This window comes from Eptatretus burgeri, chromosome 22 (genome assembly GCF_056783735.1).
Source record: "Eptatretus burgeri isolate ZD-2024b chromosome 22, Ebu_testis_v1, whole genome shotgun sequence".
NCBI lineage: Eukaryota > Metazoa > Chordata > Myxini > Myxiniformes > Myxinidae > Eptatretus > Eptatretus burgeri.
Window position 1 is genome coordinate 2,231,790 of NC_140982.1, and position 25,453 is coordinate 2,257,242.

The 25,453-nt window shown below is 41.4% G+C and overlaps 2 protein-coding genes across 9 annotated transcripts in view; both read left to right on the forward strand.

Annotated features, from left to right (window-relative positions):
• LOC147008081 (uncharacterized) overlaps positions 1-25,453 on the forward strand; it is a 65,656-nt gene that overhangs the window by 12,619 nt on the left and 27,584 nt on the right. The gene's annotated exons all lie outside the window — the stretch shown is intronic.
• The window catches only part of LOC147008082 (uncharacterized), a 30,603-nt gene that overhangs the window by 3,333 nt on the left and 1,817 nt on the right, over positions 1-25,453 (forward strand). For 4 of the 6 annotated variants that reach the window (XM_085865677.1, XM_085865676.1, XM_085865673.1 and 1 more), the window contains 6 exons: positions 1,117-1,237; positions 3,562-3,683; positions 4,028-4,153; positions 4,643-6,260; positions 12,900-13,077; positions 13,159-13,206. In XM_085865677.1, the coding sequence (XP_085721803.1) occupies positions 1,117-1,237; positions 3,562-3,683; positions 4,028-4,153; positions 4,643-5,685 (1,412 nt within the window). In that variant the 3' untranslated portion in view covers positions 5,686-6,260; positions 12,900-13,077; positions 13,159-13,206. Of the gene's footprint in view, positions 1-1,116; positions 1,238-3,561; positions 3,684-4,027; positions 4,154-4,642; positions 6,261-12,899; positions 13,078-13,158; positions 13,207-23,547; positions 23,715-25,453 lie in introns of all 6 variants that reach the window. The other 2 variants (XM_085865674.1, XM_085865675.1) reach the window with 2 other exon arrangements.

Here is a 25,453-nt window from a genome sequence, read left to right on the forward strand (position 1 = left end):
CCCATGAATGCTCAAACTATCTAAAAGTCCTCCCAACATCTCTACCCCCCTCTAGCTCCATTACTTCCAGGTACCTATCTAATTCTAATTCAAACTTATCAACTTTTTCTGCTGCCACCACCTTTCCACGTAGAACATTTCATGCATTAACTACTCTCTGAGTGAAAGTCCCCTGTCTTACTACCTTCTTAACTATCTTCCTCTTTTCTCTCAAGCTCTAGCCCCTGGTTCTTCCACCGTCTACTCTGTTTAATAATTAATCTTCACTTATTTTATCTCTACCCTTCATTATCTTAAACATCTCGATCATATCTCCTCGTAACCGCCTCCTTTCTGGTGTACAAAGCCCTGTCTCCTTCAGCCGCTCCTCATAGCTGAGTCGAGCTAGCCCGGAATCAATCTCGTAGTCCTGCGCTGAACCCTCTCTACGTCATCTATGTCCTTCCTGAGTCGTGGTGACCAAAACTGCACTCAACATTCTAGATGTGGCCCTCACTAAACTCCTGGACAATGTTAACACCTCCTCTTTTGATTTATTATAATTGATCCCTCTCCAAGTACAACCGACAACCATATTTGCTCTACCGATAGCTGTCTGGCACCGTGCTACCTGCTTACCTCCCGTATCTATTACTACCCCCAGATCCTTCTCCTGTGTGACATGCTCCAAAATTACCCCTTAAATCCTGTAATCTCCATTTTCATTGTTCTTCCCCATCCCCAACACCTTACACTTGCTCAGGTTAAATTACATCTGCCAAATCTTTTCCCCAATCTATACAAGTATCAATACTTTCCTGTATCTGATCACCACCTCCTCTGCTATCCACCTTCCCTCCAAGCTTTGTGTCATCTGCACATTTGGAAAGCTTACTCTTCACCGGACGATCCAAATCATTGATGTAAATCATGACGAGTAATGGTCCGAGTACTGATCCTGAAGTTGATTGCAGCTGTAACTGTGTTGGTTTTGTGAAATGCTTTTGTTCTTTTGGGTTTATTTGATTCTTCATTGTGGAACGTGTGTGTGTGTGTGTGTGTGTGTGTGTGTGTGTGTGTGTGTGTGTGTGTGTGTGTGTGTGTGTGTGTGTGTGTGTGTGTGTGTGTGTGAACCAGGTGTATTGGCTCGTCTCAAAGTAAAGAGACAACTGAAGGGGTTTTTGTTGAACAAGAATCAGTTCTGCAGTTCTGGAGACTCGAGCCACGGACCTCCACACCACCCAAGGCACGATCAGACGTGAGAGCAGAGTCATCGCTCGTCGAAGCGACTCGACGAACTTACATCAAATCGGGGAGGGGGTGGGGGAGGGAATGCAATCTAATTGCAAAGAAAAATAATTAATCCAACGGTTGTTGAATCACACCTGTGATCTTTCAGCCATTTTCAAAATATTGTTTGAAACTTGGAAAGAATTTTTTTTTTTTCATAAAGGAGGTTCGTTCATCCAAATGACCTTTTGCCTTTAATTTGTCTGCATCTTCCAACTTCTTGAATGTTCATCAATGTCTCTTGAAACAGGTGTTGTGACAAGCAAGTTGCCCAGGTGACGCGGCATTCTCAATGGGGAAGGGATGAAGGCGGAAAAATTGCAAACGGCGTCTTCCGCCATCGAGCCAGCTTCCTGGCAGCAGCAATAACTCCCATTTATTGCCACGTCTGATGCAATTTAAATGCTCTAATGGCGGAGAGGTGCTCCATTTGAAATTTGATGCCTTGTAAAAAAAATTTGGGTTTGGTGTCAAAGCCGGTGGTGACCAATTTAAAATTAGTCGTCGGATTACTCGTTTAACCTGGCGGTGAATTACTCTCTGCTGGATTGTCCATCCGAGTTGAATGAAATGCGTTCATGAGTGTCATTATCTGCAGCTGCTGTTTAATCGTTTGCAGGTGAACGTGAGATCATGGGCCCCCTGATGTTGAGGTGTACCGTTGGCATATTCTGACCAAGAAGACCCAAAAGCCTCCAAACCCGTCTGCGTCAAAAATTCAATCGTCTCAAGGACTCAGATGTTCGGGGCCTTGGTGCACAGAAAGTAAAACTCAATTGAAGTTTGGACAAATGCCTGAAGGTAAGGTGTTAAAAAAGAGAGACAACCACAAGATAAATGGTGTCCCACTACAGGATGTCCACACCGTGTACGACTGGAGTCCAGAATGCAGACGTCGTCCGGTGAGGCCCAAGGGGGACATCTTGTTTTCAGTTCCAAAAATGTCGGAGTACTTGAACTCACCCTGCACTCCTCCCAACGTTTTCCATTTGCTCCATCTCACATCCTTCCTGTCACGTCCTCTATTCCTACCTCGTCTCAAACCCTTTCCCATTTCTCCAACCTTCCTATAACCTCAACCTTCCCCTTTCAAATCCTTTCATCGACAATTTAGTCTAGTAAAAAAATACACTCTCAAACAGCAACAGATAAATTGGTGAACAACCCGTCATTCCTTGGGGAAAAAATGGAAGATTTCCCAAGCGGATCGGTTGTGGTCACGCGCAACATTCGGTCTTGTTTGTTTGGGTGGCAATTGGCAAAAGGTATAAATTTTGAACCGATCTTCACGAAACTTCACCCAATGGTGGAGTTGGTCATCGGCAAGAAGCCATCCGATTTTGAGGTCAAAAGGTCAATAACTCTGTCGGATTTCTAAAAATCATCAATTTCAATCCGATTGACTTTAAATTTGAAGAATTATTGTACGCCAGGTCCCTGAATTCAACCACCAATTATTTTTTGAGGTCAACGTTGAACAAACGCCTGGTGTTGGCTTCATGGTTCGGGTGGTGGACTTGGGATCTTGCAATCCTGAGTTCAAATCCCACTCGGCTGTTGAATTTTTACCAGGTGGGGTTGACTCTGCCTGTCATCCTTCCGAGGTTGGCTAAATGAGTGCCGGCTTGCTGGTATACTGTGTCGGAGTGGTGACCCGTCCAGGATTGTGCCAAATAGCCAAGGAGACTGCTTCGGCAGCAACAACGCTCTGCACAGAGTATGGTCCTGATGGAGGGATGGATGGATTGGCAAAATGTCCACAACTTCGATTGGATTTCTAAAATCTTCAATTTTCATCTCGTCAACTTGAAATTTGAAGACTCGTTGCACATTTTGGTCATTGAATTCAACCACCAATTAATTGTTCTTCAGGTCAAATTCGTTTTTCGGGATTTCCCAAGTATCGTGCGACGCGCACGACATCTTGTTTTGTCCTTTTCATTTGATCCTTGACCAACTGCCATGTTGCAATGGAGTCTGCATCTTGGCTCTCACAAACCATCCAAACTGAAGTATCGAGAGAGGAATTTTGTCCCGTCGAGTCATCGTCAACAGATTCCGCGCCTTCAGAAGTTCCAGGTGAGAGTTGATCCACAATGTATGCTGGAAAGGAAAGTCCTCGGTAATGATTCTTCCCCTTTGGTCGAAGCCCTCTTGAGACTTGAGAATCTGAAGGAATGTGCTGAAGGTACGGAGAGGTTGAACATACGTGGTGATGACAACTGCTGTAAAATTTTGGAAGGACCTGCTGTTGTTTGCTCTTCCATTTGTGTGGTGTGTTGCTTCCTGCAGGACTGCTGTACGTGGTTCTTCAGACCAGAGTCTCCCACCTCCTCGTCCAAACAAGCCGTCCACTCCTTCCCAAGGCGGTGGTCCCAATGACGGTGCAGGAGATCTTCCTGTCCATCAAACAGGTGAAGGTTTTAAAAATAAAAATTCATTTTATCCAGCACTTTGAGTCGTTTGTTTGAGGCGGGAGGAGAACGCGCGCCGCTAATTTGATCGGCCGTTGCTGCCATTTCATGCACCTCAAAATCAGTCTGCTTTTTTTTCATCATCTGTTACAGTTAATCTTTAAAACTCCTGCAATTTTTGTTTTATTCTTTTTTCTGCAACAAGTTTGCAGAAAGTTGTTTGGATGAATATTTTATTCAGATGGAATGCCAGCCTGCGAAGGCCACATTGCCCAAACCGTGAGCGCGGCTACTCCGGACAAAGCTGTCGGCTCTGATGGAACGCTCTGCTTTGCTGTGTGCAGCTTCCAAGTGCAACTCCAAGTATCACCTTCAGTTTAGTAAGAAGGTGGGTGAGCGGAAGGACAGTCCCGTGGAGAGAAGGAAGGACGGCTCGGTGGTTGGAAAGAAGAGGCCACTACCTCCGCCAGGCAAGGATCGCATCAACATTGGAACTTACTGTTTTTACAGGTGAACGTAACTACATTATTGGATGCACACACACACACACACACACACACACACACACACACACACACACACACACACACACACACACACACACACACACATTAATTGGTTGGTACATTCTGCTGATTCCGTCCCAGGTTGACCTCCCCCTCAGTGTCATGATTCTACCAGGTGAGGTGTCAGGATTCTAATTTAAATTGTAATTAGATAGACACCTGGAGGTATTGGAGATCGAGGGGTGCAGGAATATTGTCAGGACTTTGAGGTAGCTTGAGCATTGATGGATGATTGTGTGCATGAGTATGGAGTGTTGTTGGTGGGAGTCTCGTCAAGGAGTGTTGTGTGGTTGTTTTTTTTTTTTTTCCCAAGAACTGTCTTTGCCCATGTCCCCTCCCCTGGAATCCCTCATGTCCTCAATCAACACTTCTTTTAATTGGTCGGTCCTTCAGGACACGTGATGGAGCCAGAATGCAGTCCAAGATCAACCGACGTCCGCAAGCGGTTCAGCGAACAGAAATGCCATCCAAATGAAGAGACGTGCCAGCCCAATGAACTTGAAATGAAGGAGCGTGAGGAAGCCTTGAAGTTGTTTGCAGTATCTGGGGTGAGGACAATCACTCTTCTCCCAGGTGTATCGCAGCCAATCGAACCCTCACACACGCAACCTGCACGGCAATCAGAAAAGGAACATCCGCTCTCCAAATCGAGAGGGTCCGGCGAACAGGAACGCCCGGCAGTGGAAATGTCACGTCAACAATCAAAACACAGAAACAAGAAAAGCAAACAAAAAAAGAAGGAAAACGAACGGATACTCCAGATAATGGAGCTGGAACGGCAGATGACCGAACAGAGTAAGCTGCACGTCCAACAGAAGACCTCTCAGCAAGCCTTACACCTGCACAGAGCGATCGAGGTCAATGCCAACACTCCTCCACCTGGTGCATCCCAGGCAAACAAACTGTCACATACAAGACCTGCGCTGAACTTCGAGCAATCCAAACTCCGAGATGAACGTTCATGTTACAAACCGACTCAGTTCTACAAACTGCAAATACACCCGGTAATGGATCAGTCGTGCCAAAAATCTGAATGGGATGTCCAGGAAAGCCAACAAAGAAAGGAGCAAAATGAAGACGTGTATCAGGAATCCCGAGCCGATTGGGAACGCCCGTCATGTGGAGACAACCAACGTCCACACGAAGATACACGCCACGGGATGGAACGGAGAGGCCAGCTCACCGAAATGATCTTCTTGCAGAGAATTGAAGAAAAACCTCCAGAATCCCAAACCCGAGCCGAAGCGCAACATCGGCGCCGTGAGAGCAATCACAGCGTACTCCGACAGGTACACCGGGAAACTGAACATCCATGTCAGCAATTGGAGCGGAGACAAGGAGAACCCTCACTGGATACGACGCGTAATGAGACTACAGGAAGGTCATTAATGGAGGAGGAACCTCTGAATCAGGACGCGGTGTCTCATTGGGTGTAGTCAACAAATGGTCGCTCCCTCTCAACCGGGCAACAGAACATCACCTTCTCCGAGCTGACCACCGAACTCATCATCGTCCACAAAACTACCACCAACAACCCATTCAAGCTGACTTGTTTGGTTGTTGCCTTGTTCAGGACTTGCTCCTCCATTTCCCCCCCGATTAGTGTTGAGTTAACCAGTAAACTGTGATCTACTTGTCCTCGTTTTACCGAGTTATTGTCACCAATCGGTTTTCATTGTTATTGCGACACATTCTTGTGTTCTCAAGACCTCGAAGAACTCGAGATGAAATGTTGCTTTGTTTGTTGCTCGGTGTTTTTGTCCAAAAATGTAAAGATTTCACATCTGAACTTGGAAGAAAAAAAGACAATCAACACAATATGGTGTGTGATGTTGGGAGTCAGGTGAATGTTGAGGAATTCATGGTGGACCGGAAATGAGGAGGTGGAGCAGCAGCGACGCGTGAGAGGAGTGGAGAGCGAGGGGAGCAACTCGCCGTTAAAGGTGGAGGAAAGTGGCGAGGATGGCTCACCTTGCTCTTCCACCACCGGCTGCATTCCTACAAAGTCCAGGTGAGCCTTCGATACGTCTTGGACAGGTGTGCTTGAGAACTTCATGCTGGCAGCAAATGACGAGGCACTTTCGGACGTGAGTAAGCGAGCATTGCTCATAGTCATGCACCGCCTCGGAGCAGAAGGGCAGCGCTTATTCTATACGCCCCCAGTCGCTGAGGACACGCACTCTGCTCCTCTTGCCGCATTAACAGCCTTTTTCAGAGAAAAGCCTTTTGTTGTTGTTGTTGCTGGTTTACGTGAGATTGCGAGTTCAGAGAGAGATCTCTCTCCGATGAAATGATACGAGATGAGCTCGTGGAATAAAACAAAGCCGAACAGCTCACGGCACACATGAACGTTTCCTTTTGGAACCCGAGTAAAAAACATGGAGGGATGAAAACTCAAAAAACAACAACAACAACCAAACAAGGGAGGAATGACACCGCATTATGACGTCACAATCCTCTTAATGGATTACCGTCACGACATCTTTTGACATTTTACTTTGATTGTGGGGATTTTGATTGAACGACGTCAAAAGGATATTGTGACGGTAATCCATTGTTATTCTTCTTCTTCGTCCATCACAAATCAACAACAAAAGTATAATGTCAAAAGATGTCGTGACGGTAATCCGTAAGAGCATTGTGACGTCATAATGTGCTGTCATTCCTACCTTGTTTGTTTTTTTTTTTTGAGATTTAATCCCTCTGTTTTTACATCTTTTTTTTGAAAAATTTTTTTTTTCTAGTTTCTGTCGGTTATCTTTTTTCGGGGGAATATATCAAATCGTTGATAAAGAAAACAAAATACAGGTGAACAGATCAGAGCGTCTCACCCACTGAGTTGTGTAGATGTAACGAGAGCGAAGCTGCGGCATGCGCAGGGGGACCAAGCAGCCGCCATGTTGGAATACCCTTCCGTCGCCGGAACACGAGAGGCACAAGAAGAGCTGAGGGTGACGAGCGCCGGACTTCATCGGGTTCCGGTGACACATTGATGAACATTTGTTTCCACTTGACAAAACTGAGAGTCTGATTCCAGGAAGTCAGAAGTGTCAAGTTGAGTTGGTTTCAGCAAGAGAATAATTGAATTTCAGATCCTCAATAAAATGGGATGAAAGTGGTTTGCGGAGGATAAGGGATGGTTTGTTGTTTAAATAACAATGTTCCTCACATTGCCCCTTACAAAGGGCGGAGGAGCTCCTTGTGAGCCATCGGCCATCCCTATCCTTTACTATTTTCTACATTGTATAATAAGAGTGAAAACATCAAAACTATGAAATAACATACAGAATGATATAGTAACTAAAAAAAGTGTTAAAAAGCAATCCTGGACTAAAACTAGGAAATCCTCCTCTGCTCTTCCCTTTCCCTGTTCCTGGACCCAATCTATCCCTGGCAAGTTAAAATCCCCCAGAATTCCAATACTCTTCCCTTTCCACGTGTTCTTTTGAATTCTTCATGTTCTCCTCCTTCCTGCTCCTATTCTCTCCTTCCTATCACACCGATACACCTTGGAGCCTTCTAATCCTGTCCTCCAGTTACTCTCCTCCTTAAACCACGTCTCACTCACTGCAACTACATCGTACTCCTCGTTATCTACTTTAGCTTCAAGCTCTTCCATCTTATTATTTAAACTTCTGGCCTTGGTATAGAATGTATTTAACTTTTCCTTTCCTGAAATCCTATTTTCCTGCCTGGTCTTACTCATCCCAATTACTTCATCCGTTCCTTCCTTTGTAGCTTCCCCACCCTCTGCTGACCTAAAAATCCCTGAATTCCTTCCTCAATTCCCACTGCAAACCTTGCTGCCCCCTTTCTATTTAACACACGGACATCATTCCGGAAACATTCCCTTTGTCCCCTTAATGATTCCCACTGCTTGTTCAATGTAAACTTTCCTCCCCACACCAATCTTCCAGCCATAGGTTAACGTCTATTGCTCTGCTCACAATTTCTATATTGTTTCCTAATCTTGGGAGGATCCCAGAAAACATGACCCCACAACCCTTTGCTTTCAGCCTCTTACCCAATATCCTGTATATATTTTACAAAAGCTCTGAGTAAACTTTCCCTCCATCATTCACACCGAGGTGAACCACAACCAACTTCTTCCTGCCGTGACCCGATACAATATCGTTTACCCTTCCTTCAACGTCCCTAACTCCTGCTCCTTCACAACTACACAGAATCCTGTGTCTACAATCCTTCCTGCAGGATGAAGAATCTCCATATTTAATTGTCTCATCACCCACAAAAACTCTCTCCCATACCTCATGTCTAACAGTTTATATTTCGGCACCGACACCACTGCCTCCACTCAGTGCACAACCACCATTGCCTGCACCCGCTGCACCTCTATCTCTGCCTGCCCTTGCTGCACCGTCACCACTTCCAATATCCTCAGCAACCTCACTCCACAACCACAACCAACTATTATCTACAAATTTCTCACATTCTGCTACTTGGCTGCAAATTATCTCTCCGTTCCTTAAACCTCGTAATAACCATCCTCAAGTGGACGATTTCCTCAAACTTCCTGCAACACGAAGAACCCTCCGCTTCCCCTCCTGTTCACTTGGCCCACATTGAGCATCCATCACATTTTATGAACTCCTCTCCCTTTCTCCTTCGATCTCTATTTATCCCCTTTCTTTATCCCCATACTCCCAAGGCTACTTTCAGCGACCGTTCTTCTGCACGAGGAGACAAGATGGAGAGACGGGGGAGGCAGAGACAAAAAAAATGAGTGAGAAAGACCAATGGTTTGACATGTTGTCCAACGCTCAACCGCACAAGGTGAAAAATAACAAATCCTGAAATGTAAAGGGAAGAAAAAAAAAAGAGAAGAACCAGAGAGATCCTTCAAAAGGAGAAGCAACAACCCTCAAGGGCCGAGGCCTAGGCCCGAGGGGATAGTCGTCGAGCAACAATTTCAAAGTTTCAGTCTTCGACACAAATGATGAATTAACAGCTCAATGAGCAAAACAAGGATGGGATTGAAACACAAGCCTTTCGGCCTGGCCTGCGCACTCCGTAGAGTTTGACTCCCATTTGTTTGAGAGGAACCTTGAGCAGATGCTCGATTTGCATCACCCAACGTGTCAAAAGTCTGACAAGGTCGTGGACTTGCCTCTGAAATGTCTGTTCTGAGTTTGATTGCTGCCCCGACTATAAACGATCCAACTGGTGTTTGGCAGGCAGGGTGTCGCATCACCGGTGCGCCATCCCTCGGATGGGCGTTAGGCTGGGTGTACCGTCTGCTGGCATAAGTTGGTGAATCCCAATGTGTCCTTTGGCAAAGGATAGGTGAGTTATCACCGCCACCATAAACTAACTCAAAATTCTTATCCCAACTTGGCCAGCAGGAGCAGCAGCAACCGACATGTCATCGAGGAAGCTCATGGGAGAGCAAGGTTGAATTGACAGAGGGTTACTGGGGAAACAATTGGGCACAAACAGGAAAAGCAGAGCAAGAATAGGAGGAAACACTGAAGCCAACAAGTTAGAGGATTTGGGTTTGGAGGGGTTAATCGGGGTAATAAAGATAATGGGTCAGGATGGAGGATGACATGAGGTGGTGCCTGCTTGAAGTCCTTGAGGGAAGAGTGAGAAAGGACTGCAGTCTGGGAGATTATTCCAGAGACGGGAGAAAGGAAGAGCAAAATAATTGAGCTGTGCAGTCAGCCTGGATTTTGGAAGTTTATCCAGGGTTGGATTAGTGGAGGAACACGAGCATCCTGGTGATGTTGACAGAGGGTCAGAGGACTCAGAGAACAGAGGGAGCAATGTTGGAGAATCGCCGGTGGAAAACAAAGAGACCACGGACCTACCTGAGATGTGAGAGACCAACAGACCTTGTGCCCTCGACCTCCTCACGGGAATTCCAATAACTTTCAGAGCTTTATATTGCACAGAATCCAGGGGATGTAATGCTGGGGTGCCAGCCCATGGCGGAGAGCATAACTCCACTGATGTATGGACAAATGCTGTGTGGACTGTGAGTACCTCGGATTTTTCAAGGAAAGACATGGATCGACGGAGAATACCGAGTCTGTGGCTGGCTTTGGAGGCCAACTTTGATATGCAGTTGGCCTGGGAAAGGTCATGGCTGATGGTGAAGCCCAGAAGTTCAAGAGACTGATTTTCAACATTACTGATTGAGAGCTCGGATGACAATATTTTTTATGCATAATCTTGAGGTCATTCCCCGCCTAAAGTCTTGAAACCATTTTGCTCTATCTCGAACACCTTGCCCGTGGCGCCCCCTTCAAGTTTGTTCTCACGCTGATTTCATCAAACTATGGATAATCCGAGGAGTGCGAAATGCCATATAGCCTAAATGACGTTATATTGTTCCTGGAATGTTCCAGAGGAAGTTTTGCACCAAAGGTCATAATCCTTGACCTTTGACCTTTAAAGTTCACAAAGGTCAAATTTTCAAAGTTGTGGGAATCGAACCGGGTTTTCGACCTTCTTCGACGAACTAACTCCAATAAGCTATAGCACGTATCCTGTTTCCTTATTTTAATGTCCACAACATTGTTTTGTGACCTTTAAAGGTTATGCAAAGGTCAAATTTTGAAAGTTGTTGAACGAAACCGGGTTTTCGACATTTTGCAGCTCATAACCCGTCACTCTTACCACATGATGATCATTTTTATAACTTGGTCAAAAATTATCACATTGTCTCATCCTTGACTTCTGAAACAATCGACATCGTCAAATACCGCTCGTGAACCATCGTCGTCTTCAGACTTGTTAAATTTAGAATTATTCTCACTCAGAGTTCAACATCATCGTAATCGTCATCACAAGATATTTTAACCCTCGCCGAAGGAGAGGGTATTGTGTTTGGGTCCGTTTGTTTGTCTGTCTCTCTGTCTGTCTTTGTCTGTTTGTCCGCATAGAACTTTCGTGCCTTTCTCTGCAACCGCTTGTCGGATTGAGACGAAATTTTCACCTTTGGTGCGACTACTCATGTAGAATGTTTTAATCATAATTATGACGTCATAGGTCACGTGATGTGGCAGCCATGTTGGAAAAACGGGAAAACGTTTGATCTCTGTAGCTCTGAAACCGCACCAAGGAAAAAAATTGAAACTTAACACACGGCAAGTAAACCTCCATGGGGAATAAGTGTGATTTTTTTTAATGATGTCATGGGTGCCTTCGTTCTGACGTCATAATTGCAGATGTGGAACACCACATCTGATCAGTATGAAAGTTTTTGAGGGTCATCTCAGGCTATAATGGAATTCAGAAAAAAATTGATGACGTCTTCGGTCACATGATTCGGCAGCCGTATTGTTTAAACAAAAAAAAGCCTTTTAAAATCTTCCTCTGAAGCGGCTGAACAGATCGAGGCAAAAACTTTACTCGTTTGACCGCCTATCCGTGAGGAACAAAAGGTTCACTCATATGATGTCATAGGTCACATGGTTTGGTAGCCATATTTCATTTACCCTAAAGCCGACAAAAAAGTAAAAGAGAAGGAAGTGGTTAACCGTTTTGAGGAATAACAGGATAATTGTTGGATGATGAGTGTGACACGGCATTCTTTAATATTGTTATGGATGGGGTCGAGGGGGTAAAATGGGGCGTAAGTTAGAATACCCTGGCAGCACAACAGGGTCTATGACATCACAATGGGGCCGACCACCCATACCGAAGTGTCTCATATTTTTCCCCTTTGACTTGGTCCCCCTTCTTCCATTCCAGGTGTGATCTTCTTGAATATCACCACCCAGTGGATGACGATGACATTGCAACACAGTGGACACGTATCTCGGCAGTCACCTCGGATCGGAGGATGCTGGGACGTGCAACCTGGCTTCCTTAAATGAACACTGGGTCCGTGTCTTTCATTATAAACCTCTCTGTTCTGCGAAGACCGAACAGGGAATTTTTTCACACCTGATTGGATTTCACTTGTGATTCTCAAATTATTAACCCCTTTTTCTTCCGCTTCTTCTTCTTCCAACTCAATCCATCCCCTCTTCCATTACTTCCTCATTATTCCCCCCATTCAAGACAATCAACCATCCTCTACCCTCCCCCACTATTTATTCCGTTCTCTTCTTCCACATCCCAATCTTAAAGAGGACACATTAAGAGAGTCCGAATCTTGTGGAAATAAAAATAGGACCGCACATTAAACAGCGAATGTTTAACAGAGAAACAGCGAATGTTAAATGTTGTGCGGTGTATAAACACGAGTGTGTTTGATTTCTATCTTGTGAATGTTAAACGTGTGGGACAGTGTTTTTCTCCCTGTCTATCTGTCCAGAGTCACGCATCGTGAGGACAGAATAATAGTAAATATGAGATTCCAGACTCGGCACATTCCAAAACACCGTTCTTGGTAACCGGAAGTGATGTAATAACGACGGTGTTGTTGCCACCAGGTAACCAGAGGCTGCATCTCCACTTGATATTCTTGTGATTCCGGTTGGCCACTGAGTTGTAATATTAATCTCATCATTTTATTCATAATTTTAACGGTTTGGTCGTTTTTCTCGTAACACGATCAATTAATTAGTTTTCCTAGTTGTTTCGTCATTCACCTGACTGGGGTGGCGCGAATCTGCAGCTGAGAAACCGTGAATCGATGACTTTCGTGATCACGTGTTTTTATTTTTCCGAAATATTTCAGCCTCTCCAGTCACGTGTTCAGTGTCCTCGAGTGAGGACGATGCGCGATGATCCGAGATCTCTCTGTGGAAGATCACAAAGCGAACACCCTGGGATCCACGAGCGGCTTCGATGGAGGAAACACGGTCGATCCGAGAGTCCGTCCCTCACACAGCGGGTCTACGGTCGGTTCACCCGAGGTACGTGACGTTCACTCCGGACCGACATCTTGTTCTTCCTGAAAGTTTCGTTTTTATTTAACGGATTTGTTTGTGTTTCAGATCCTGTTGTGAAAGTGAAGGTCGATGATTCGTTCCCTCCATACGAAGGTTAGAACCACAAACTCATTCTTCATGTTCACACAGTAGTTTATTGTTTAATATGGATGAGGCAAAGCCCAGAAGCGAACGGAGAATTCTTCGTACATTCGCTTCTTAAATATATCAAATTAAATCGTCTTTTTGCAATGAAAAAATAAATATTACCTGAACATGACCTTCACAACAACAACTACACCGCCGAGAACAGGATTTCATCTGAAAAAATAAATATTACCTCAACATTACCTTCACAACAACAACTACACCGCCTAGAACAGGATTTCATCTGAAAAAATAAATATTACCTCAACATTACCTTCACAACAACAACTACACCGCCGAGAACAGGATTTCATCTGAAAAAATAAATATTACCTCAACATTACCTTCACAACAACTACACCGCCGAGAACAGGATTTCATCTGAAAAAATAAATATTACCTTAACATTAACTTCACAACAACAACTACACCGCCGAGAACAGGATTTCATCTGAAAAAATAAATATTACCTCAACATTAACTTCACAACAACAACTACACCGCCGAGAACAGGATTTCATCTGAAAAAATAAATATTACCTCAACATTACCTTCACAACAACAACTACACCGCCGAGAACAGTATTTCATCTGAAAAAATAAATATTACCTTAACATTAACTTCACAACAACAACTACACCGCCGAGAACAGGATTTCATCTGAAAAAATAAATATTACCTCAACATTAACTTCACAACAACAACTACACTGCCGAGAACAGGATTTCATCTGAAAAAATAAATATTACCTCAACATTACCTTCACAACAACAACTACACCACCGAGAACAGGATTTCATCTGAAAAAATAAATATTACCTCAACATTACCTTCACAACAACTACACCGCCTAGAACAGGATTTCATCTGAAAAAAATAAATATTACCTCAGCATTACCTTCACAACAACAACTACACCGCCGAGAACAGGATTTCATCTGAAAAAATAAATATTACCTCAACATTACCTTCACAACAACAACTACACCGCCTAGAACAGGATTTCATCAGAAAAAATAAATATTACCTCAACATTACCTTCACAACAACAACTACACCGCCGAGAACAGGATTTCATCTGAAAAAATAAATATTACCTCAACATTACCTTCACAACAACAACTACACCGCCTAGAACAGGATTTCATCTGAAAAAATAAATATTACCTCAACATTACCTTCACAACAACAACTACACCGCCGAGAACAGGATTTCATCTGAAAAAATAAATATTACCTCAACATTACCTTCACAACAACGACACCGCCGAGAACAGCATCTCATCTTAAAAAATAAATATTACCTCAACATTATCTTCACAACAACAACTACACCGCCTGGAACAGGATGTCATCGAAAAAATAAATATCACCTCAACATTTCCTTCACAACAACTACACCGCCTAGAACAGGATCTCATCTGAAAAAATAAATATTACCTCAACATTACCTTCACAACGACAACTACACTGCCGAGAACAGGATTTCATCTGAAAAAATAAATATTACCTCAACATTACCTTCACAACAACAACTACACCACCGAGAACACGATTTCATCTGAAAAAATAAATATTACCTCAACATTACCTTCACAACAACTACACCGCCTAGAACAGGATTTCATCTGAAAAAAATAAATATTACCTCAGCATTACCTTCACAACAACAACTACACCGCCGAGAACAGGATTTCATCTGAAAAAATAAATATTACCTCAACATTACCTTCACAACAACAACTACACCGCCTAGAACAGGATTTCATCTGAAAAAATAAATATTACCTCAACATTACCTTCACAACAACAACTACACCGCCGAGAACAGGATTTCATCTGAAAAAATAAATATTACCTCAACATTACCTTCACAACAACAACTACACCGCCTAGAACAGGATTTCATCTGAAAAAATAAATATTACCTCAACATTACCTTCACAACAACAACTACACCGCCGAGAACAGGATTTCATCTGAAAAAATAAATATTACCTCAACATTACCTTCACAACAACAACTACACCGCCTAGAACAGGATTTCATCTGAAAAAATAAATATTACCTCAACATTACCTTCACAACAACAACTACACCGCCGAGAACAGGATTTCATCTGAAAAAATAAATATTACCTCAACATTACCTTCACAACAACAACTACACCGCCGAGAACAGGATTTCATCTGAAAAAATAAATATTACCTTAACATTAACTTCACAACAACAACTACACCGCCGAGAACAGGATTTCATCTGAAAAAATAAATATTACCTCAACATTAACTTCACAACAACTACACCGCCGAGAACAGGATTTCATCTGAAAAAATAAATATTACCTCAACATTACCTTCACAACAACAACTACACCGCCGAGAACAGTATTTCATCTGAAAAAATAAATATTACCTTAACATTAACTTCACAACAACAACTACACCGCCGAGAACAGGATTTCATCTGAAAAAATAAATATTACCTCAACATTAACTTCACAACAACAACTACACTGCCGAGAACAGGATTTCATCTGAAAAAATAAATATTACCTCAACATTACCTTCACAACAACAACTACACCACCGAGAACAGGATTTCATCTGAAAAAATAAATATTACCTCAACATTACCTTCACAACAACTACACCGCCTAGAACAGGATTTCATCTGAAAAAAATAAATATTACCTCAGCATTACCTTCACAACAACAACTACACCGCCGAGAACAGGATTTCATCTGAAAAAATAAATATTACCTCAACATTACCTTCACAACAACAACTACACCGCCTAGAACAGGATTTCATCAGAAAAAATAAATATTACCTCAACATTACCTTCACAACAACAACTACACCGCCGAGAACAGGATTTCATCTGAAAAAATAAATATTACCTCAACATTACCTTCACAACAACAACTACACCGCCTAGAACAGGATTTCATCTGAAAAAATAAATATTACCTCAACATTACCTTCACAACAACAACTACACCGCCGAGAACAGGATTTCATCTGAAAAAATAAATATTACCTCAACATTACCTTCACAACAACGACACCGCCGAGAACAGCATCTCATCTTAAAAAATAAATATTACCTCAACATTATCTTCACAACAACAACTACACCGCCTAGAACAGGATTTCATCAGAAAAAATAAATATTACCTCAACATTACCTTCACAACAACAACTACACCGCCGAGAACAGGATTTCATCTGAAAAAATAAATATTACCTCAACATTACCTTCACAACAACAACTACACCGCCTAGAACAGGATTTCATCTGAAAAAATAAATATTACCTCAACATTACCTTCACAACAACAACTACACCGCCGAGAACAGGATTTCATCTGAAAAAATAAATATTACCTCAACATTACCTTCACAACAACGACACCGCCGAGAACAGCATCTCATCTTAAAAAATAAATATTACCTCAACATTATCTTCACAACAACAACTACACCGCCTGGAACAGGATGTCATCGAAAAAATAAATATCACCTCAACATTTCCTTCACAACAACTACACCGCCTAGAACAGGATCTCATCTGAAAAAATAAATATTACCTCAACATTACCTTCACAACGACAACTACACTGCCGAGAACAGGATTTCATCTGAAAAAATAAATATTACCTCAACATTACCTTCACAACAACAACTACACCACCGAGAACACGATTTCATCTGAAAAAATAAATATTACCTCAACATTACCTTCACAACAACTACACCGCCTAGAACAGGATTTCATCTGAAAAAAATAAATATTACCTCAGCATTACCTTCACAACAACAACTACACCGCCGAGAACAGGATTTCATCTGAAAAAATAAATATTACCTCAACATTACCTTCACAACAACAACTACACCGCCTAGAACAGGATTTCATCTGAAAAAATAAATATTACCTCAACATTACCTTCACAACAACAACTACACCGCCGAGAACAGGATTTCATCTGAAAAAATAAATATTACCTCAACATTACCTTCACAACAACAACTACACCGCCTAGAACAGGATTTCATCTGAAAAAATAAATATTACCTCAACATTACCTTCACAACAACAACTACACCGCCGAGAACAGGATTTCATCTGAAAAAATAAATATTACCTCAACATTACCTTCACAACAACAACTACACCGCCTAGAACAGGATTTCATCTGAAAAAATAAATATTACCTCAACATTACCTTCACAACAACAACTACACCGCCGAGAACAGGATTTCATCTGAAAAAATAAATATTACCTCAACATTACCTTCACAACAACAACTACACCGCCGAGAACAGGATTTCATCTGAAAAAATAAATATTACCTTAACATTAACTTCACAACAACAACTACACCGCCGAGAACAGGATTTCATCTGAAAAAATAAATATTACCTCAACATTAACTTCACAACAACTACACCGCCGAGAACAGGATTTCATCTGAAAAAATAAATATTACCTCAACATTACCTTCACAACAACAACTACACCGCCGAGAACAGTATTTCATCTGAAAAAATAAATATTACCTTAACATTAACTTCACAACAACAACTACACCGCCGAGAACAGGATTTCATCTGAAAAAATAAATATTACCTCAACATTAACTTCACAACAACAACTACACTGCCGAGAACAGGATTTCATCTGAAAAAATAAATATTACCTCAACATTACCTTCACAACAACAACTACACCACCGAGAACAGGATTTCATCTGAAAAAATAAATATTACCTCAACATTACCTTCACAACAACTACACCGCCTAGAACAGGATTTCATCTGAAAAAAATAAATATTACCTCAGCATTACCTTCACAACAACAACTACACCGCCGAGAACAGGATTTCATCTGAAAAAATAAATATTACCTCAACATTACCTTCACAACAACAACTACACCGCCTAGAACAGGATTTCATCAGAAAAAATAAATATTACCTCAACATTACCTTCACAACAACAACTACACCGCCGAGAACAGGATTTCATCTGAAAAAATAAATATTACCTCAACATTACCTTCACAACAACAACTACACCGCCTAGAACAGGATTTCATCTGAAAAAATAAATATTACCTCAACATTACCTTCACAACAACAACTACACCGCCGAGAACAGGATTTCATCTGAAAAAATAAATATTACCTCAACATTACCTTCACAACAACGACACCGCCGAGAACAGCATCTCATCTTAAAAATAAATATTACCTCAACATTATCTTCACAACAACAACTACACCGCCTAGAACAGGATTTCATCAGAAAAAATAAATATTACCTCAACATTACCTTCACAACAACAACTACACCGCCGAGAACAGGATTTCATCTGAAAAAATAAATATTACCTCAACATTACCTTCACAACAACAACTACACCGCCTAGAACAGGATTTCATCTGAAAAAATAAATATTACCTCAACATTACCTTCACAACAACAACTACACCGCCGAGAACAGGATTTCATCTGAAAAAATAAATATTACCTCAACATTACCTTCACAACAACGACACCGCCGAGAACAGCATCTCATCTTAAAAATAAATATTACCTCAACATTATCTTCACAACAACAACTACACCGCCTGGAACAGGATGTCATCGAAAAAATAAATATCACCTCAACATTTCCTTCACAACAACTACACCGCCTAGAACAGGATCTCATCTGAAAAAATAAATATTACCTCAACATTACCTTCACAACGACAACTACACTGCCGAGAACAGGATTTCATCTGAAAAAATAAATATTACCTCAACATTACCTTCACAACAACAACTACACCACCGAGAACACGATTTCATCTGAAAAAATAAATATTACCTCAACATTACCTTCACAACAACTACACCGCCTAGAACAGGATTTCATCTGAAAAAATAAATATTACCTCAGCATTACCTTCACAACAACAACTACACCGCCGAGAACAGGATTTCATCTGAAAAAATAAATATTACCTCAACATTACCTTCACAACAACAACTACACCGCCTAGAACAGGATTTCATCTGAAAAAAATAAATATTACCTCAACATTACCTTCACAACAACAACTACACCGCCGAGAACAGGATTTCATCTGAAAAATAAATATTACCTCAACATTACCTTCACAACAACAACTACACCGCCTAGAACAGGATTTCATCTGAAAAAATAAATATTACCTCAACATTACCTTCACAACAACAACTACACCGCCGAGAACAGGATTTCATCTGAAAAAATAAATATTACCTCAACATTACCTTCACAACAACAACTACACCGCCTAGAACAGGATTTCATCTGAAAAAATAAATATTACCTCAACATTACCTTCACAATAACAACTACACCGCCGAGAACAGGATTTCATCTGAAAAAATAAATATTACCTCAACATTACTTTCACAACTACACCGCCGAGAACAGGATTTCATCTGAAAAAATAAATATTACCTCAACATTACCTTCACAACAACAACTACACCGCCTAGAACAGGACTTCATCTGAAAAAAATTAATATTACCTCAGCATTACCTTCACAACAACAACTACACCGCCTAGAACAGGATTTCATCTGAAAAAATAAATATTACCTCAACATTACCTTCACAACAACAACGACACCGCCGAGAACAGCATCTCATCTTAAAAAATAAATATTACCTCAACATTATCTTCACAACAACAACTACACCGCCTGGAACAGGATGTCATCGAAAAAATAAATATCACCTCAACATTTCCTTCACAACAACTACACCGCCTGGAACAGGATCTCATCTGAAAAAATAAATATTACCTCAACATTACCTTCACGACGACAACTACACCGCCTAGAACAGGACCTCATCTGAAAAAATAAATATTACCTCAACATTACCTTCACAACGACAACTACACCGTCTAGAACAGGATCTCATCTAAAATAATTAATATTACCTCAACATTACCTTCACAACGACAACTACACCGTCTAGAACAGGATCTCATCTAAAATAATTAATATTACCTCAACATTACCTTCACAACGACAACTACACCGCCTAGAATAGGATCTCATCTGAAAAAAATAAATATTACCTCAACATTACCTTCACAACGACAACTACACCGCCTAGAACAGGACCTCATCTGAAAAAATAAATATTACCTCAACATTACCTTCACAACGACAACTACACCGTCTAGAACAGGATCTCATCTAAAATAATTAATATTACCTCAACATTACCTTCACAACGACAACTACACCGTCTAGAACAGGATCTCATCTAAAATAATTAATATTCCCTCAACATTACCTTCACAACGACAACTACACCGCCTAGAATAGGATCTCATCTGAAAAAATAAATATTACCTCAACATTACCTTCACAACGACAACTACACCGCCTAGAACAGAATTTCATCTGAAAAAATAAATATTACCTCAACATTACTTTCACAACAACTACACCGCCGAGAACAGGATTTCATGTGAAAAAATAAATATTACCTCAACATTACCTTCACAACAACAACTACACCGCCTAGAACAGGATTTCATCTGAAAAAAATAAATATTACCTCAGCATTACCTTCACAACAACAACTACACCGCCTAGAACAGGATTTCATCTGAAAAAATAAATATTACCTCAACATTACCTTCACAACAACAACGACACCGCCGAGAACAGCATCTCATCTTAAAAAATAAATATTACCTCAACATTATCTTCACAACAACAACTACACCGCCTGGAACAGGATGTCATCGAAAAAATAAATATCACCTCAACATTTCCTTCACAACAACTACACCGCCTAGAACAGGATTTCATCTGAAAAAATAAATATTACCTCAACATTACCTTCACAACGACAACTACACCGCCTAGAACAGGACCTCATCTGAAAAAATAAATATTACCTCAACATTACCTTCACAACGACAACTACACCGTCTAGAACAGGATCTCATCTAAAATAATTAATATTACCTCAACATTACCTTCACAACGACAACTACACCGCCTAGAATAGGATCTCATCTGAAAAAATAAATATTACCTCAACATTACCTTCACAACGACAACTACACCGTCTAGAACAGGATCTCATCTAAAATAATTAATATTACCTCAACATTACCTTCACAACAACAACTACACCGCCGAGAACAGGATTTCATCTGAAAAAATAAATATTACCTTAACATTAACTTCACAACAACAACTACACCGCCGAGAACAGGATCTCATCTGAAAAAATAAATATTACCTCAACATTAACTTCACAACAACAACTACACCGCCGAGAACAGGATTTCATCTCAAAAAATAAATATTACCTCAACATTACCTTCACAACAACAACTACACCGCCTAGAACAGGATTTCATCTGAAAAAAATAAATATCACCTCAACATTTCCTTCACAACAACTACACTGCCTAGAACAGGATCTCATCTAAAAAATAAATATTCCCTCAACATTACCTTCACAACGACAACTACACCGCCTAGAATAGGATCTCATCTGAAAAAATAAATATTACCTCAACATTACCTTCACAACGACAACTACACCGCCTAGAACAGAATTTCATCTGAAAAAATAAATATTACCTCAACATTACTTTCACAACAACTACACCGCCGAGAACAGGATTTCATGTGAAAAAATAAATATTACCTCAACATTACCTTCACAACAACAACTACACCGCCTAGAACAGGATTTCATCTGAAAAAAATAAATATTACCTCAGCATTACCTTCACAACAACAACTACACCGCCTAGAACAGGATTTCATCTGAAAAAATAAATATTACCTCAACATTACCTTCACAACAACAACGACACCGCCGAGAACAGCATCTCATCTTAAAAAATAAATATTACCTCAACATTACCTTCACAACGACAACTACACCGTCTAGAACAGGATCTCATCTAAAATAATTAATATTACCTCAACATTACCTTCACAACGACAACTACACCGCCTAGAATAGGATCTCATCTGAAAAAATAAATATTACCTCAACATTACCTTCACAACGACAACTACACCGTCTAGAACAGGATCTCATCTAAAAAAATTAATACCAGAATTGAACGTAGTATTCTTCTTCCATTCACTTCTGACTTTACCGATAACTTGTTGACAACTGTATACTTGCCAACTAGACCGTGGTACGTGTAAGCGCCGCACAGCTGATGAATTTGACGCAATTTCCGGTTACTTCAGCCTGGATTCGGGATCAGCGATCAAATAATGTAAATCACAATTAAAAATTATTTTTTGATGATGCGGGAGATATCTTTATTAAAATCAGTGGAGGAAATATACACCATGTCTGATATTATTTGGGTCTGTCATGTCTCCGACGATGCCTTTATCTCCCGGCATGCATCATTCCCCATGATAAAAACCGGAAGCAAAAAAAAAACTGAAGCAAAAAAAAAGAAACGGAAGCAAAAGGGTCATTACCAACGACACGGATTCCAAATTGCCACGGTAGTGTGTTGTTGGTGTTGTTGTTTCCTATTCTCTCATGTGCACGCGTTAAGTAATATTCACAAGATAGAAATAAAACCCAATCGTGTTTATACACCGCACAGCGTTTAACAACAACCGGAAGCAAAAGGTCAGAGCTAACGACACGGATTCCAAGTAGCCAGGGGGTATTGTGTTGTTATTGTTGTTGTTGTTGTTGTTTCCTATTGTCTCATGTGCACGCGTTAAGTGTGAAGCTCACTGTGTTCACAATAATGATAATTATAATAACAACAAGGAGGTGTCTGTGATCGCCAAATGTTTGTTTAGACCGCCGTTTGACTTTGACCATCAACATTCAGGGATAAAGTGTAAATTAAGAATAAATAGATAAATTAACACAAACAGAGAACCGGGCAGTTTGTAAGAAGTTGTTTAGAATGATTTGTAAAGAGAACGTACACACAAGCGGTGTGAAGATGTAGAAATCCTTGTGTCACGTACAGAAACCTCCTTCTCGTCAGTCACTTGTCACAGATACGAACAGGTGTCACAGTCATTCTGGGAAACAAGAGAGGAAGAGTCGGCGGGTTGACATGGGTCCAAATAAGGGGGGTGTGGGGTTGGAATGTGCAATGCAAACAGTTTTGAGAGTTGCGAAGGGAGAATGTTTGTGGTGTGAGATTAATTGGTGTGAGTGAGGTGGGACAATCAGTGAGCCCTGAAAAGGACGGTTGGTGCTTTGTGTTGATTGTTCGTGCGTCCAGAGGGAATGAGGTGGAACGGAGATTGAGGAGAAGGTTTGTGTAAGTCAGTGTGTTTGGACCACGTGACCAGAAACTCTCTGCTGGATCTGTCCTCCTTCCTGGTGTTGGTCTTCGCTCACTTGTGCTTGTTCTCCAGACACCTGCTCGTGTGGTCTCTCCATTCACAGGTGTACTTTTTTCTGGACTCTGGTTCACACTTTTAGAATCCCCATTCTGCTTTCCACCAGACACGCACCTCTTCTCATATTCCCCTTCTCTAAACATCACTTGCACCTCATTTGCACCTCCTCATTCACGCACAGTAGACATCCCGTTTCCCTCCCTCTTTCCCCCACCGAAGCGACTGGGTTCACGCTGGTCCGTCGGCCGGTCCAGGTATTCCAGAGCAGTGGTTCTTGACATATTTATGTGCTCGTACCCCTTGAGCTTTCATCATATTTCCCCGTACCCCCTGTCTAAAATGACTCAAGGAAATAAATGAAATTATAATAATAATTGATATGAAATACAATGTAATGAATATAATTCTTTATACAATGCGTTGAATACATACAAATATACTGGATACAAAAATAGCCTTTCAAGTACAACCGTACTTACACAGTCCACCGACAATCAGACATATTATTACTAATGGCTCCTTTGTTGTTGTTTTTCATCAATGATCGTGCTGAAACGAGGTTCTTTTTTTGAGATAGCCACACGCATGTCATCACTTCCATCCAAACGATTCCTGGCCTTGGTTTCGATGTGTACGAGAGTTGAGAAACCAGTTTCACACAAGTAGGAAGTCGCAAATGGGACAAGGACCTCCAAAGCTCTCTCTGCTAACTGGGGGAATGTGTTGAGTTGTGCACACCAGAAGGTATCTAACTGCATTGAATCAAACTCCATTTTGATTTTATTTCTGGCTTTCATCTCAACTCGATCTTCTTTCATTTCATCATCATCATCCGTGGAATGTCGGTTGAAAACAAATGGGTCCTGCATCCATCCCTGTGAAACAGAAACCTCTCCATGCTGAAAGTATCCCTGGAAGGACCGACTCGGCACCTGAAAATGTTCTTTCATTTCAGTCACAATGAGTAATAAATTTTCTGCATTAGAAACTTCCTCAAGCTTTGGAAAATCTGCATGGTTTCCAGACCCAATGCGATTTATCCGGATTGGAAGTTTATTAGTGAAGGCAGACATCTTTTCCCTGGCTGTGATCATGTTCATCCCTGTACCCTGGATGGAGGTGTTCAGCTCGTTGAGGTGGCTGAACCTCTCTGCCAGGTATGCCAGGGACAAAATGAACTTCTCATTTTCAAAGTGCTCTGCTGTCTGCGCCACTGCCTCGCTGTCTAAGAAACTGCTGGATTTCTTTGTGCAGTTCGAAAACACGAGTAAGCACTCGGCCACGGGATAGCCACCTCACCTCTGAGTGGGAAAGAAGAACATTGTGTTCAGCTCCAATTTCGTCACAATAAAAACTTTGAAGAGACGGTGATTCGAGGCTTGTCCTCTGATAAAGTTTACTGCACTCACAACAATTGACAACACATTTTTCAGTTGTTCTGGTAATGTCTTTGCTGCAAGGGCATGGCGATGCAGCACACAGTGGGTGACTGTGACGTGAGGCACCTCCTTTTTCACCTGCTTTGTTTCCAAGCGTGGCAGGAGCTGAGTTCCACGACATGTGTGAAACTCAGAGTTCAACATCATCGTAATCGTCATCACAAGATATTTTAACTCTCGCCGAAGGAGAGGGTATTGTGCTTGGGTCCGTTTGTTTGTCTGTCTCTCTGTTTGTCTTTGTCTGTTTGTCCGCATCGAACTTTCGTGTCTTTCTCCGCAACCGCTTGTCGGATTGAGACGAAATTTTCACTTTTGGTGCGACTACTCATGTAGAATGTTTTAATCG